At 45.8% G+C, this 16,403-nt stretch overlaps 2 protein-coding genes across 2 annotated transcripts in view; one reads left to right on the top strand and one right to left on the bottom strand.

The window, feature by feature from the left end:
* LOC310791316 (tubulin polymerization-promoting protein family member 3-like) overlaps positions 1–16,403 on the bottom strand; it is a gene marked incomplete at its 3' end in the record, with an annotated part of 516,176 nt that overhangs the window by 469,176 nt on the left and 30,597 nt on the right. The gene's annotated exons all lie outside the window — the stretch shown is intronic.
* Positions 1–16,403, top strand: part of LOC310791504 (uncharacterized protein) — a 66,652-nt gene that overhangs the window by 46,546 nt on the left and 3,703 nt on the right. The window contains exons 8-11 of the mRNA XM_083653180.1: positions 5,495–5,668; positions 7,094–7,267; positions 9,144–9,315; positions 11,248–11,372. Coding sequence (XP_083509306.1) covers positions 5,495–5,668; positions 7,094–7,267; positions 9,144–9,315; positions 11,248–11,372 — 645 coding nt within the window. The remainder of the gene's footprint in view (positions 1–5,494; positions 5,669–7,093; positions 7,268–9,143; positions 9,316–11,247; positions 11,373–16,403) is intronic.

Raw genomic sequence — 16,403 nt, 5'->3', positions numbered from 1 at the left:
GGGACACTGGCCTCTCTCTCCTGCTCAGGAAAGAGTGGAGGTTGATAGCCGTAGGCGCACTGGAAGGGGGACAGGCCAGTGGCAGAGGTGGGAAGGGTGTTGTGGGCGTATTCTACCCACACCAACTGCTTGGCCCAGGAAGAAGGAGCATGTGAGGCGACGCACCGCAGAGCCGTTTCCATGTCCTGGTTCTTCCGTTCAGTTTGGCCATTGGACTGCGGATGGAAACCTGAGGACAGGCTGGTCCTCAGGTTTCCAGAAACAAGAGGTGAACTGAGGCCCCCGGTCAGAGACTATGTCACTGGGGAGGCCGTGCAGGCGGAAAACATGGAGTAATATCAGTTCAGCAGTCTCTTTGGCAGAGGGGAGCTTAGGCAGGGGAACGAAATGTGCAGACTTGGAAAAGCGGTCAACAACAGACAGAATAACTGTGTTACCTTCTGAGGGGGGCAGGCCTGTGACAAAGTCCAGCGATATATGGGACCAGGGACGATGCGGTACGGGAAGGGGTTGAAGGAGACCCGCAGGGCTTTGGCGGGAGGTCTTGTGTTGGGAGCAAATAGGACAGGCGGCCACAAACTCCTGTGTGTCCTCCTCCATGGAGGACCACCAGAAACGCTGACGAAGAAGGGCCAGGGTGCGCCGCACCCCCGGGTGACAGGCCAGACGCGAAGAGTGTCCCCACTGGAGGACCTGAGAGCGGAGATGATCAGAGACAAAAAGACGGCCCACAGGACAGTTACTGGGTGCAGGGAAATCAGAAAGTGACTGTTTGACTTTACCCTCAATGTCCCAGACCAGAGCACCAATCACACAGGAAGGAGGAAGGATCCCTTCCATCTCAGTAGGGTCCTCCTCCTTCTGGAACTGGCGGGAGAGGGCATCAGGTTTGATATTCTTGGAACCTGGTCGGTAGGAGAGAGTAAAGTTAAAGCGGTCAAAGAACAAGGCCCACCGAGCCTGGCGGGAACTCATCCTTTTGGCGGTGCGTATATATTCTAGGTTCTTGTGATCTGTCCAAACCACAAAGGGGAGTTCCGCTCCCTGGAGCCAGTGTCTCCACTCCGTTAAGGCCAACACGACCGCCAGCAGCTCCCGGTCGCCTACGGTGTAATTCCTTTCTGCCGGTATCAACTTCCGGGAGAAGAAGGCGCAAGGGTGCACCTTCTAATCCTCCGCTGAGCGTTGGGAGAGGACAGCCCCCACCCCTGTGCTAGAGGCATCTACCTCTACCACAAATTGCTTGGAGGGGTCAGGGTGTGTGAGAATGGGACCACTGGTGAAACGTCGCTTCAGCTCCTGAAACGCTGCCTCCGCGGTAGGAGACCAAGAGAAGGGCATTTTAGTGGAGGTAAGGGCGGTGAGGGGGGCTGCCACCGAACTGAAATTCCGGACAAAACGTCTGTAGAAGTTGGCAAACCCTAGGAAACTGCCAAGTTGTGTACGGGATGTGGGCTGAGGCCACTCTGTAACAGCACAAACCTTGGCCAGGTCCATCTCGACGCTTCCTCCCTTGAGCTCCATCCCCAGGAAGGACATTTCAGAAACATGAAACTCGCTCTTCTCTGCCTTCACAAAGAGGCGATTCTCCAGGAGTCTGTGCAGGACCCTCCTCACATGACCCTCGTGCTCCTTTAGGGATCTGGAAAAGATTAGAATGTCATCGATGTAGACATAGACAAACTTGTGTAGCATGTCCCTGAGCAGATCATTCATTAGTGCTTGGAAAACTGCAGGAGCGTTTGTTAGTCCAAAGGGCATGACTAAATACTCATAATGGCCACTGGGGGTGTTGAAAGCAGTCTTCCATTCGTCCCCCTCCTGAATGCGGACCAAATGGTAAGCATTTCTGAGGTCCAGTTTCGTGAACACTGTGGCACCTTGGAGCTGTTCAAAAGCAGAATTCATGAGTGGGAGGGGATACCTGTTCTTCACAGTGGCGTTGTTGAGACCTCGATAGTCGATGCAGGGACGCAGAGACTTATCCTTTTTCTCCACTAAAAAAACCCTGCTCCAGCAGGAGACGAAGATGGGCGAATGATGCCAGCTGCCAGTGACTCACTGATGTATTTCTCCATGGTCTGCATCTCTGGAGCTGACAGAGAATATAACCGGCCCTTGGGAGGGGAAGTGCCAGGGAGCAGGTTGATGGCACAGTCGTAGGGTCGGTGAGGAGGCAGAGAAGTGGCACGGGACCGGTTGAAAACCTCCTTCAAATCTAGATATGTTTGGGGCACTTTAGACAGATCTGGAAACTCGGAAGGAGAAGGAGGGCTAAAAACAGGAGACAGGGCATTCGTCAGACAGACAGCATGACAGTGCTCACTCCAGCCTAAAATTACCCCTGTAGCCCAGTCAATGTGGGGATTGTGTCTCAGGAGCCATGGGTAACCAAGAATTACTGGGATTTGAGGGGCATGTAGTAAATGAAAAGACAGAGTCTCATGATGGTTACCTGACATGCTGAGGTTCACCGGAGCAGTGCAGTGGGTGACTGTGGCAAGGAGGTGACCATCAAGGGCGCTGGCTGGAAGGGGAGACTCCAGGGGAATCTGCGGGATGTTGAGCTGCCGAGCGAACTGGTAATCCAGAAAGTTGGCGTCCGCCCCAGAGTCGATAAACACAGACACGGTGTGTAGGTGTCCATCCAGGAGGAACTGAGCATGGGTTACTGGTCGAGAGGGCATTTCAGGGAGACGAGCTTGGCCCACCAGTGCCCTCCGGATTACTGGTGAGCCCCTTCTTTTACCGGGCAGGAAGCTACGAAATGTCCCGGTTGGCCACAGTACATGCAGAGATTCCCCATGCGACGCTGAAGGCGCTCCTCCGGCGTGAGACGGGTCCGTCCCAGCTGCATGGGCTCCGAGTCATCGGGGAGGCTTGAGGGCAAGGTGAGTAGCTGCTTCACGGGCCCTGTGGGAACAGAAGAGCGGACAGGTGCACGGAGAACAGCAGACTGGAATCTCTCCCTCTTTCTCTCTCTCATGCGGTTATCAATACGCAATGTCAGATCAATGAGAGAGTCAAGCTCGCTGGGCAACTCGCGAGCGGCTAGTTCATCCTTGATTTTATCAGACAAGCCATGGTAAAAGGCATCATACAGTGAGGGAGAGTTCCACTTACTTTCTGTGGCGATTGTCCTGAATTCAATTGAATAATCAGCCACCCGTCGCTCCCCCTGTCGCAGGTTCAGCAGACCTCTCGCTGCCTCCCGGCCCGAAGCTGTGTGGTCAAACACCTTCCTTAACTCTGCTGAAAACATCTCAGCAGAGGAGCATGCTGAGGACTGCTTCTCCCACTCAGCCGTTCCCCACAGCTTGGCTCGGTCCGTGAGCAGAGAGATTATGTAGGCTACCTTGGAGCGTTCAGTGGGGAAAGCAGAAGGCTGAAGCTCAAAGGCCAAAGAGCATTGAATCAAAAATGGACGGCAGCTGCCGGGCTCACCCGAAAAGCGTTCTGGAGGGGGCACACGAGGTTCTGAGCCAGAGATGGCCCGAACCGGAGGACTGGTAGGTGGTCCGCCCATCTGTGCTGGAGCCGGTGCCGCAGCCCCTCCTTGGCGGTGTAGACTGAGCTGCTGTATCTGGTCATGGAGAGCCTCCAGGTTCTTGTCGTGGCATGCAGAGGATTCCTGGAAGGCCCCGGAAATGGCCTGGAGTTGCTTTTCATACTGGCGTAAAGCACCAGCTTGTGCCTCCATCTCTCTCTTTAAGTCGGCTGGGTCCATGATTGGCCAGATTGTTCTGTCACGATCAGATACAGAATTGGACCCAAAAGCACGACCAAGAGGCAAGGTGTTACAATCCGACTCTTTACTGAAGTCAAACAAAGCAGAGAACAAAACAGGACAGGATAGCTGGATGTGACTGGCATGAACGACAATTACAATCTGGCAGAGAAGCAGTGGAATGGGCCTGTAGATATGCTGGGGAGCTGATTAGGGAATGAGGAGCAGGTGAGTGGGATAATTACAGCCAGGTGAAACTACTGAGGGGAAGACAGGCAGGTGGGAGTGGCCGGGTCTGAAATGACAGCAGAGTTAGAACAGAAGCAATAATAAATGAATGTCTGAATGCAAAACATCAAAACAGAAAAATAATTATTAATTCCAAAACCATGACACAAACACTCCACCCCTTTTGTATGACGTCAGTCTTCCCTATCGATAAATCTACGCTGTCCAAATCACACCTGTCATATCCTAACGGATCACCTCTAGCTAATAAACACCAGATCGTAACAGTGTGTCTTAAACTGACAACTGGACACAGTCCTTGAATTGGCCTACTGTCTGACATGACCTGAAAGTGTCCTGTATAAATGTCCTGTCATGTTTGAGGATAAGTCAGGTCCAGGAACTTCACACTTGGGCTGTCCAGTGTCCAAAAGTCCTCACCTTTCACTTGTGACAGTGTTGTTCTGTTTTGAGTTAAGTCCAATATCCGGGTGGTCAGTGTCACTTGGGTGGAGCTGTGCTGGGGAGGGCTCGGCTACAGGCACAATGTGTCAGCCATTCCTCCTGTAGAACTTTCTAGTGGATGAGGTAACATCTGGGCTCTACGTGAACCTCCTTCACCATCCCTGTCTGGTTGTAACCTTGTGGGATCTGCAACCTGACAACCTGTCCTTCCATCAGAGGTTGAGGTGGTCTGCTGGATTTCTCATCATACAGCTATTGTGACAGTCTCTTATTGAGAAGCTGGGCTTTCACCTGCTGTGGCACCTCACTGATAGCAGGCATTCAGGATACATACTATTAGAGTAGAATATTAATATAACATTATTCAAGATACTGTATGCATATATACAGTATGTTCACCAGAGGGCGCTCTGCAGCTGCTGAACTCACACGCTTCAAATGCAAATGCAGTGTCGCATTTAAGTGGTAGGCTGTCATAGATAGCTAGGTCACTACCTAGGCCACTACCTAGGTAAGCTGGCACACCACACATAACATAGGCGGTTCTACTGTTCTGTCTGGTTCTGGAGAATAATCAGTATATTGGCCGATATATTGATATCGGAATGTTTTTTACTCCCTAATATCGGTATGGGCATCGATGCTAAAAATCCAGTATGGGTCAGGCTCTACACTAGATACTATATTCCCCTCGATGGACAATGGAGCCTACTAGGAGAATGGCCACACAGAGGCTGGTGCCCAGTCCACACATGGAGGTTCCACATAATGTTACAATGACCTAGCTTGATCCTAAGATGCTAGCTTGTATTTGGGCTATCAGTGAGGCCACATGGTGGACATGACTAGCTGGTGTCTGGCTCTGTGTCTAAGGTGGCTTTGACGTGAAGTTCACCATCATCACTCCCTGCTGTCTTTGGCTAGCTAGGTGTACACTGCAGGGAGTGACAGGATCAGAGCCTAGACACCATACTGAACTCTGTCTCTATATTTTCATTCTCAATCATGTTACGTGAGTTGTTTGACTGAAATGATAAAAGATTAAAATGTCCTTATCTTTTCATATCCATTAAGGCTGTGTGACTGTAAGCTGTCAGAGAGAAGCTGTGAAGCTCTGGCCTCAGTTCTCAGCTCCCAGTCCTCCAGTCTGAGACTGCTGGACCTGACTAAGAATGACTTAGAGGACTCTGGAGTGAAACTGCTCTATGCTGCCATGGAGAGTCCACACTGCAGACTGGAAACTCTCAGGTCAGTATTACTGATACAACTCAACAGACGACAATGTGGACATCAGAAACATGTTTAAATGTGCAATTGTAGCATTTATTCACTGCGTTCACATAGCTCTGCCCACCAGGCAGCCACTGCTGTCACACACACACACACACACACACACGGGGGGGGGGGGGGTAATTGAATTAAGCAATAGTTCACGACAGTATATGCTTATTATAGCACACCTAAAGGTGGTGCTTCATCACAGTTACCAGTCAGACCAGTCAACAGATCGGCCGTTACTTGTGTTTCATTCTTTAGCCTCTTTAACCTCTTTATTGGTGCAAAGTCTATGAAAGATTCACGTCTTCAAATCATGTTGGAATTATTGGAATGACAGTAGAGCTCACATGAACAAGCCAACAACGTAGCAAAAACATCCAGGAGAGTCTGAATTTAATGTTGTAGGCGGTGGTAGTATTAGTATTAGTATCCTGTGTATGTTTTGATTGGTATGCTTAATCTCAGCTCTGCTTATAATAACTAATCTTACATTAAATCTGTGATCACAGACTTTCTGGCTGTGGACTCTCAGAGACTCACTGTGAAGTCCTGGCCTCAGCACTGAAGTCCAACCCCTCCCATCTGATAAAGCTGGACCTGTGTAAGAACGAGCTCTCAGATTCAGCTGTGAAGCTGCTGTCTGCTGGACTTGAGAGGCCACACTGTCAACTAGAAACTCTCAAGTAAGATCAGTTTATGTCTGTTGATTTGACACATTTCTCCAAACTAAGGTCTGTGCTCTCAAAACAGGTCAGTATCTCTGACTCTGTAAAGGTTGAACCTGCAAGTTTCACATCTCAGATGCTGATAAAAAATAAGTCATATACAGCAATTGACCTCAAGCCTCATGCTTTGACATCTCCAGCTGGTTCAGAATAGAGCAACAGCAACTATGATTGAACCAGTAGTCAGGTAACGTCATGATATCCACAATTTGTCATCCCTCCACTGGTTATCAGTTAATTCATGTTACAATTTTACTGAGCACATTTAAAGTAGTTTCATCCTGAATTACACTGTGGACCTCATACAGTAGTTCCCAATGAGTTGTGAGCCAGCTGAGATGTTTGGATCTGTCTGACTTTCCTTGTCTAGACACAAGGGCTCCATCAGGCCATCAGGGCTCTTAGACTGTCTGGAAAAGCTTCCTGAGGGACTTAGGCTTAGGATTCAGTATCATCTTCTGTCTAAGGTGGCTTTGGGGTGAAGTTCCCCATCATCACTCCCTGCTGTCTTTGGCTAGCTAGGTGTACACTGCAGGGAGTGACAGGATCAGAGCCTAGACACCATACTGAACTCTGTATCTATATTTTCATTCTCAATCATCTGTTACGTGAGTTGTGTGACTGAAATGATGAAATAATAAAATGTTCTTATCTTTTCATATCCATTAAGGCTGAGTGACGGTAAGCTGTCAGAGAGAAGCTGTGAAGTTCTGGCCTCAGTTCTCAGCTCCCAGTTCTCCAGTCTGAGAGAGCTGGACCTGACTAAGAATGACTTAGAGGACTCTGGACTGAAACTGCTCTATGCTGCCATGGAGAGTCCACACTGCAGACTGGAAACTCTCAGGTCAGTATCACTGATACAACTGTTCAACAGACCAACATTTACATTATGTTCCACATCAATGTCAGTGAAGATAACTGACCTCTGTTGGAGTGTCCTGTTGTGTTTCCAAAGCAGCTGAGATACCAACATCACAATCATGACTGAGCCTCAGACACCACTTAGCCAATTTGAACTAAGATTAGTTTCTATCCTCTGATAGAATATTTCATGATCTCCTCTCCTTACTGCCTCTGTTGTTGAAACCTAAAGTAAAGAACTTGTCACTTTGATGTAACAATATCACATTTCTCAGTACAGTACAGGATGATATCTACAGAAATATAACAGTATATGGTATTTCACTATATTCTCATTTTCCCCTTTAATTAAATGTATGAGGCATTGGTGGCACACACACACACACACACACACACACACACACACACACACACACACACACACACACACACACACACACACAGGAAGAGAGCAAGACAGAAAATAAACAGCTGAAGTTGATCTTTTTTTTATTTTTTTTATTTACCGTATTGGTCCGAATATAAGACGTCCCCCCCTGGAAATACCCCTGAAAAGGGGGCGTGAATGTGAATAATTCAGATTTGTTTGTGTGTGTGTGTGTGTGTGTGTGTGTGTGTGTGTGTGTGTGTGTGTGTGTGTGTTGGCCTACTGACATGACCTGAAAGTGTCCTTTATAAATGTCCTGTCATGTTTGAGGACAGGTCAGGTCCAGGAACTTCACACTTGGGCTGTCCAGTGTCCAAAAGTCCTAACCTTTCACTTGTGACAATGTTGTTCTGTTTTGAGTTAAGTCCAGTATCCGGGTGGTCAGTGTCACTTGGGTGGAGCTGTGCTGGGGAGGGCTCGGCTACAGGCACAATGTGTCGGCCATTCCTCCTGTAGAGCTTTCTAGTGGATGAGGTAACATCTGGGCTCTACGTGAACCTCCTTCACCATCCCTGTCTGGTTGTAACCTTGTGGGATCTGCAACCTGACAACCTGTCCTTCCATCAGAGGTTGAGGTGGTCTGCTGGATTTCTCATCATACAGCTATTGTGACAGTCTCTTATTGAGAAGCTGGTCTTTCACCTGCTGTGGCACCTCACTGATAGGAGGCATTCAGGATAGATACATGAAGAATAGAGTATTAGAGTAGAATATTAATATAACATTATTCAAGATACTGTATGCATATATACAGTATGTTCATCAGAGGGCGCTCTGCAGCTGCTGAACTCACACGCTTCAAATGCAAATGCAGTGTCGCATTTAAGTGGTAGGCTGTCATAGATAGCTAGGTCACTACCTAGCCCACTACCTAGGTATGCTGGCACACCACACATAACATAGGCGGTTCTACTGTTCTGTATGGTTCTGGAGAATATTGGCCGATATATCGATATCGGCATTTTTTTACTCCCAAATATCGGTATGGGTTAGCCAAAAATCCAGTATGGGTCAGGCTCTACACTAGATACTATAATATATTCCCTCAATGGACAATGGAGCCTACTAGGAGAATGACCACACAGAGGCTGGTGCCCAGTCCACACATGGAGGTTCCACATAATGTTACAATGACCTAGCTTGATCCTAAGATGCTAGCTTGTATTTGGGCTATCAGTGAGGCCACATGGTGGACATGACTAGCTGGTGTCTGGCTCTGTGTCTAAGGTGGCTTTGACGTGAAGTTCACCATCATCACTCCCTGCTGTCTTTGGCTAGCTAGGTGTACACTGCAGGGAGGGACAGGATCAGAGCCTAGACACCATACTGAACTCTGTATCTATATTTTCATTCTCAATCATCTGTTATACGTGAGTTGTGTGACTGAAATGATAAAATAATAAAATGTCCTTATCTTTTCATATCCATTAAGTCTGAGTGACTGTAAGCTGTCAGAGAGAAGCTGTGAAGCTCTGGCCTCAGTTCTCAGCTCCCAGTCCTCCAGTCTGAGACAGCTGGACCTGACTAAGAATGACTTACAGGACTCTGGAGTGAAACTGCTGTATGCTGCCATGGAGAGTCCACACTGCAGACTGGAAACTCTCAGGTCAGTATTACTGATACAACTGTTCAACAGACCAACATTTAAATTCTGTTGCACATCAATGTCAGTGAAGATAACTGACCTCTGTAGGAGTGACCTGTTGTGTTTCCAAAGCAGCTGAGATACCAACATCACAATCATGACTGAGCCTCAGACACCACTTAGCCAATTTGAACTAAGATTAGTTTCTATCCTCTGAGAATATTTCATGATCTCCTCTCCTTACTGCCTCTGTTGTTGAAACCTAAAGTAAAGAACTTGTCACTTTGATGTAACAATATCACATTTCTCAGTACAGTACAGGATGATATCTACAGAAATATCACAGTATATGGTATTTCACTATATTCTTATTTTCCCCTTTAATTAAATGTATGTGGCATTGGTGGCACACACACACACACACACACACACACACACACACACACACACACACACACACACACACACAGGAAGAGAGCAAGACAGAAAATAAACAGCTGAAGTTGATAATTTTTTTTTTTTTTAATATTTACTGTATTGGTCCGAATATAAGACGCCCCCCCTGGAAATACCCCTGAAAAGGGGGCATGGATGTGAATAATTCAGATTTGTTTGTGTTTGTGTGTGTGTGTGTGTGTGTGTGTGTGTGTGTGTGTGTGTGTGTGTGTGTGTGTGTGTGTGTGTGTGTTGGCCTACTGACATGACCTGAAAGTGTCCTGTATAAATGTCCTGTCATGTTTGAGGATAAGTCAGGTCCAGGAACTTCACACTTGGGCTGTCCAGTGTCCAAAAGTCCTCACTTTCACTTGTGACAGTGTTGTTCTGTTTTGAGTTAAGTCCAGTATCCGGGTGGTCAGTGTCACTTGGGTGGAGCTGTGCTGGGGAGGGCTCGGCTACAGGCACAATGTGTCAGCCATTCCTCCTGTAGAGCTTTCTAGTGGATGAGGTACCATCTGGGCTCTACGTGAACCTCCTTCACCATCCCTGTCTGGTTGTAACATTGTGGGATCTGCAACCTGACAACCTGTCCTTCCATCAGAGGTTGAGGTGGTCTGCTGGATTTCTCATCATACAGCTATTGTGACAGTCTCTTATTGAGAAGCTGGGCTTTCACCTGCTGTGGCACCTCACTGATAGCAGGCATTCAGGATAGATACATGAAGAATAGAGTATTAGAGTAGAATATTAATATAACATTATTCAACATACTGTATGCATATATACAGTATGTTCACCAGAGGGCGCTCTGCAGCTGCTGAACTCACACGCTTCAAATGCAAATGCAGTGTTGCATTTAAGTGGTAGGCTGTCATAGATAGCTAGGTCACTACCTAGGCCACTACCTAGGTATGCTGGCACACCACACATAACATAGGCGGTTCTACTGTTCTGTATGGTTCTGGAGAATATTGGCCGATATATCGATATCGGCATTTTTTTACTCCCCAATATCGGTATGGGTTAGCCAAAAATCCAGTATGGGTCAGGCTCTACACTAGATACTATAATATATTCCCTCAATGGACAATGGAGCCTACTAGGGGAATGGCCACACAGAGGCTGGTGCCCAGTCCACACATGGAGGTTCCACATAATGTTACAATGACCTAGCTTGATCCTAAGATGCTAGCTTGTATTTGGGCTATCAGTGAGGCCACATGGTGGACATGACTAGCTGGTGTCTGGCTCTGTGTCTAAGGTGGCTTTGGGGTGAGGTTCACCATCATCACTCCCTGCTGTCTTTGGCTAGCTAGGTGTACACTGCAGGGAGTGACAGGATCAGAGCCTAGACACCATACTGAACTCTGCATCTATATTTTCATTCTCAATCATCTGTTACGTGAGTTGTTTGGCTGAAATGATAAAAGAATAAAATGTCCTTATCTTTTCATATCCATTAAGGCTGAGTGACTGTAAGCTGTCAGAGAGAAGCTGTGAAGCTCTGGCCTCAGTTCTCAGCTCCCAGTCCTCCAGTCTGAGAGAGCTGGACCTGACTAAGAATGACTTAGAGGACTCTGGAGTGAAACTGTTCTATGCTGCCATGGAGAGTCCACACTGCATACTGAAAACTCTCAGGTCAGTATTACTGATACAACTGTTCAACAGACCACCATTTAAATTCTGTTGCACATTAATGTCAGTGAAGATAACTGACCTCTGTAGGAGTGTCCTGTTGTGTTTCCAAAGCAGCTGAGATACCAACATCACAATCATGACCAGCGTTGCCAGACGTACGATAATTATCGTATTTGTACGATAATTTCGACCCCTGTACGATGTACGATCAATAATCCCAAAATCCCCCAAATGTACGATAATTTCATCATTTTGTGACACTCAGTCGAATCCTACGTCTATCACTCTATCTGTTTATACATCTCTTCACACAACGTCTTTGCAGCCAATGCGTACTTGAACGTGAGGCACATGATGTGAACGTGAGTCATGATTGGTTGGGAGGGAGAAGGAAATAGAACCCGGCACTGCCGCGCACAACCTGAAAACCATAAACACAGACAGTCACAGACAGTAGGTGCACATCACATAGCAGAATGTGGGAAGATACGGGGCGAGTCTTGGAAACTATCAAATAAAACATAAAGAACGAGTGGTGCTGACCAGGAGGAACGTGACGACAGACAGGGGAGAGCCGGGAGAGGAGCTGCCTGGACAGCCATAAAGTAAGCACAGAAAACACATGTACTGGACTGATTAAAGCGACACTTTATTCACTGGCTGGCTCAAAGCTGTTGCAGGGTGTGACTCTAAAGCTTTTTGTTGTTGTTGCAACGCAGGCTGAGATCACAGTGTTGAAAAATCATGCCAAGTCCAAAAAGTAGCCTGTGTGCCGCAGCCTCCCCGACAGCCGCGCTGGGGAGGGGGCGTACGATAATTTCACTCCAAAAACGATAATTTTGACCCTCTGGTACGATAATTCAACATTTGCCATCTGGCAACACTGATCATGACTGAGCCTCAGACACCACTTAGCCAATTTGAACTAAGATTAGTTTCTATCCTCTGAGAGAATATTTCATGATCTCCTCTCCTTACTGCCTCTGTTGTTGAAAGCTAAAGTAAAGAACTTGTCACTTTGATGTAACAATATCACATTTCTCAGTACAGTACAGGATGATATCTACAGAAATAGTTATGGTATTTCACAATATTCTTATTTTCCCCCTTTAATTAAATGTATGTGGCATTGGTGGAGTGCTATTTGTGTCCAGGTTTTTGTGAACTTTTCACCTCCTATTGTTATTCTTACATGCTTTGGCAATATTGCTGCTTGTGAACTGCCCGGCATGCCACACACACACACACACACACACACACACACACACACACACACACACACACACACACACACACACACACACACACACACACACACACACACACCCACACACACACACACACACACACACACACGACACACACAAGAGAGCAAGTTGATAATTTCTTTTAATTTAATTTTTTCATTTATTTATTTAATGTGACTTATTGACCATGATCACATGGAGCACAAACAAAACATACAAAAACAATATACAATGGCACACGGCATGGCTAGTGCATATGTCATTTAAACAGAGGTAGGACATTCTTCAAAAAAGCACCTAATTTACATGTGACTTTTTGTCTGATTGTAGTAGTAAAATCAGTTTAAACATAGATGGACGAGTTAAATGATATTTGGGTAAATATAACTCTCTGAAATTCAAAATAATTACATTCTTGCATTCAAACAAAATATGATACTCGTCTCCCACACAGTTGTCACTACAGAGGTTACAGATCCTCATACTTCTATGCAGTCCTTTAGAGTGGGTATCTCCCCAGCTCCCCATAGACCAGATTGTTACACGTTGTCATTTTAACTTTCAAAATGTACTTGAGAAATCTGAGGTGTAGCTTTTCCAATATACCAATTTTTTCAAACCCCCAAGCTTCACACGAATACAACATAACTAGTCCATGGGCCAGACCAGATATCGGTACCATCTGGGTACCGATATATCTATTGGACATTTTCTTATTTTCCCCTATTTAGTCCATGGGCCAAACACTAAAATTCCACATATCGGTACCACTCAAGTGGACAAATTCTAATCATGATTTTTGAACAGGTATATATCCATAGATGATATTTTAGTATGATAGCCTTTGCAGAATGGCAGCTTTGTCACAGTTATCGGGTCATGAAGTTAGCCAGCCCCTACAATAAATTTGATTCTAGGTGCTGATGCATATCCTATTTTAGGTTCAGGACCTTTACTCATGTTCTATGAGAACATGTTTGACAACATTTTAAAGGGTAGCTTCTTAGCTTTCATTTAAGCTCAGTTCTGAATCTGTCTGACAAATAAAGAGGTCACATGGGCTCTTCAAAGTGTCATTGACATTCATTTTTCCACAGTTTTCGCCTAAATTATAGTCTTTATTTCAGCACTCTGGCATCTAGGAACATCACAGACACAAACAACAAACACTGGAATACTCATAGGACTATGAGGATTCAGAAAAGGTATAATGTACCCATACTATCCCATCATGAGGGGTGAATTTGGCCCTTTGAATTTGGTAGAAGAATGCCTTCTCGAGGGAAATGGGCCAGAACCCAAAATGTAAGATATCGGTACCATCCGGGTGGACAAATTCTACTTGTGATTTTTTTTAATTCCTATTCATCCCTAGATTATGTTTTTATATGATAGACCTTGATGACCATGGTAGCTTATTAGTGCTTAACCACCCCTCTTAAATTATGGACTTATGGGAATTATGGGAAATCATAATTTCATTATATCCTCTCCTGGGGTGTCTGGACTACTGACTGTTAATATTACATGTCTAGATATAGGCATGCTATCCTATGATACTATACATACTAGATAGATATACTATACTTAATTGTCTACTAAATTGGCACATTTCTCAGTCAAAAAGAGAGTAAATTGGCACGCTTTTCAGTCAAAAATAGTTTGATTTGTGTTACGGTATATGTACAGCTACATTCAAAATGTTTCCAGTCTTTGAGCACAATATCTACCCTTCCTGAAACCATGTCATCCATGAGGGCAACACCATCATCGTCATTCACATCTGAGTCTGTCAGCTGTGCAGCAAGCTCTTCTTCACTGTGTTGGTTGGCACATGTTTGTAGTTTGCACAGGTTTGTGCATTTCAGACCATTATTGAGACATGTGCACTCTGGTGGTTTGCACGACCTCACACACTTGCAGGAGAGCAACTGCAAGACGGCACCTGGTGCTGGGGAACCGTGCATCCACTGGATTTCAAGCTGCCTCTCATCATCTGTGGTCCACCCATGGTCCTTCAAGTACAGTCCATTGTTGATATCATGGAAAACTCCTGGGTGAATCCACTCAGTCCAGACCAATATGAGTTTGTCAGCTTGTCAACTGCAATTGTTGGAGCCAACTACAGCACTGCCAGCAAAGCCAGTCTGATCAAATTCTTGTTTGAGGAATGGAAAGAACCCAAACACAGATAGAAACTACAATACAAGGCCTTATATGTTACCTGTGAAGTAGTCTGCTTCAAAATTAACAAAAACCAATGGGAGGAGGTAACACAGCTCAAATCCTCTCAGGAAGAAGCTGACACCTGCATGCTAATGCATGCTCTCCATGTAGCAGAGTCTGGCTTCAAGGCAGTGATCATCATGGCAGACACAGATGTCCTGCTACTGACTCTGGGTTGGAGCAAGGACATCCCATGCCCAATGTACCAAAAATGTGGAACACAGAACAAGACAATGTTCCTGGACATCACCAAACTATGCAAATCACGCAGCGATAGTATTGCTGGCACCTTGATTGGCATGCACACGTTCACTGGCTGCAACACTGTCAGCGCATTTGCAGGACACAGAAAAGTGGGCACCCTGAACAGACAGGACATATCAAGAAGCCTTCCTTGAGCTCGGCCATGCTTGGGATGTCTCTAATGTGCTCTTCAGGAAGCTGCTGGAAATCATGTGCCACATGTACAGTATATGTACCATCTACACACATTACAGATGTCAACCTCCTCCGATACCAACTTTTCTGCACCAGACGTGGGGAGGTCGAGTCCAGCCAGCTTCCACCATTTGAGGATTGGCTTATAATGCATTCCATTCATGCAAACGATCAGACTGCAATCTCTAGACGGTCTCTTCAAACCCAGTCATCTGTACCAAGGCCCAAGGACCATGGGTGGACCACAGATGATGAGGGGCAGCTTGAAATCCAGTGGATGTGCGGTTCCCCAGCACCAGACCGTTTTGCAGTTGCTCTCCTGCAAGTGTGTGAGGTCGTGCAAACCACCAGAGTGCACAGGTCTCAATAATGGTCTGAAGTGCACAAACCCGTGCAAACTACAAAAATGTGCCAACCAGCACACTCAGATGTGAATGACGATGATGGTGTTGCCCTCGTGGGTAGCATAGTGTCTCAGGAAGGGTAGATTGTCCTAATATTGTCCTGAAAGACTGGAAACATTTTGAATGTAGCTGTTCATATAATGTAACACAAATAAAACTATTTTTGACTGAGAAACGTGTCAATTTACTCTGTTTTTAACTGAGATATGTGTCCATTTAGTAGACAAGCATAGTATATATATCTAGTATAGTATAGTATAGTATAGTATGTACAATATCATAGGATAGTTTGCCTATATCTATGTAATATTAACAGTAGTCCAGACACACCCTAGGCTACGGATAATGAAAGAAAGATGATTTCCAGGGAGGGCACTTTCCTGGTTTTGAACGACAGCAGTCCATAATTTAAGAGGGGATAAGCACTAATAAGCTACCAGTCATCAAGGTCTATCATATAAAAACATAATCTAGGGATGTATATGAATTTAAAAAATCACAAGTAAAATGTGCCCACCCGGCTGGTACCGATATGTTAAATGTAGGGCTCTGGTTAATTTCCCTTGAGAAGTCATTCTTCTAACTTAAGGGCCACATTCACCCCTCACGATGGGATAGTATGGGTACATTATACCTTTTCTGACCTTTCAAATGTTGTAAAACATGTTCTCATAGAACATGAGTAAAGGTCCTGAAAAAGAGCCTAGAATAGGATA

This window comes from Poromitra crassiceps (assembly GCF_964638095.1).
Source record: "Poromitra crassiceps genome assembly, chromosome: 16".
Lineage (NCBI taxonomy): Eukaryota > Metazoa > Chordata > Actinopteri > Beryciformes > Melamphaidae > Poromitra > Poromitra crassiceps.
The sequence above is the reverse complement of the archived record's forward strand: the minus strand, read 5'-3'. Positions and strand labels throughout refer to the sequence as shown.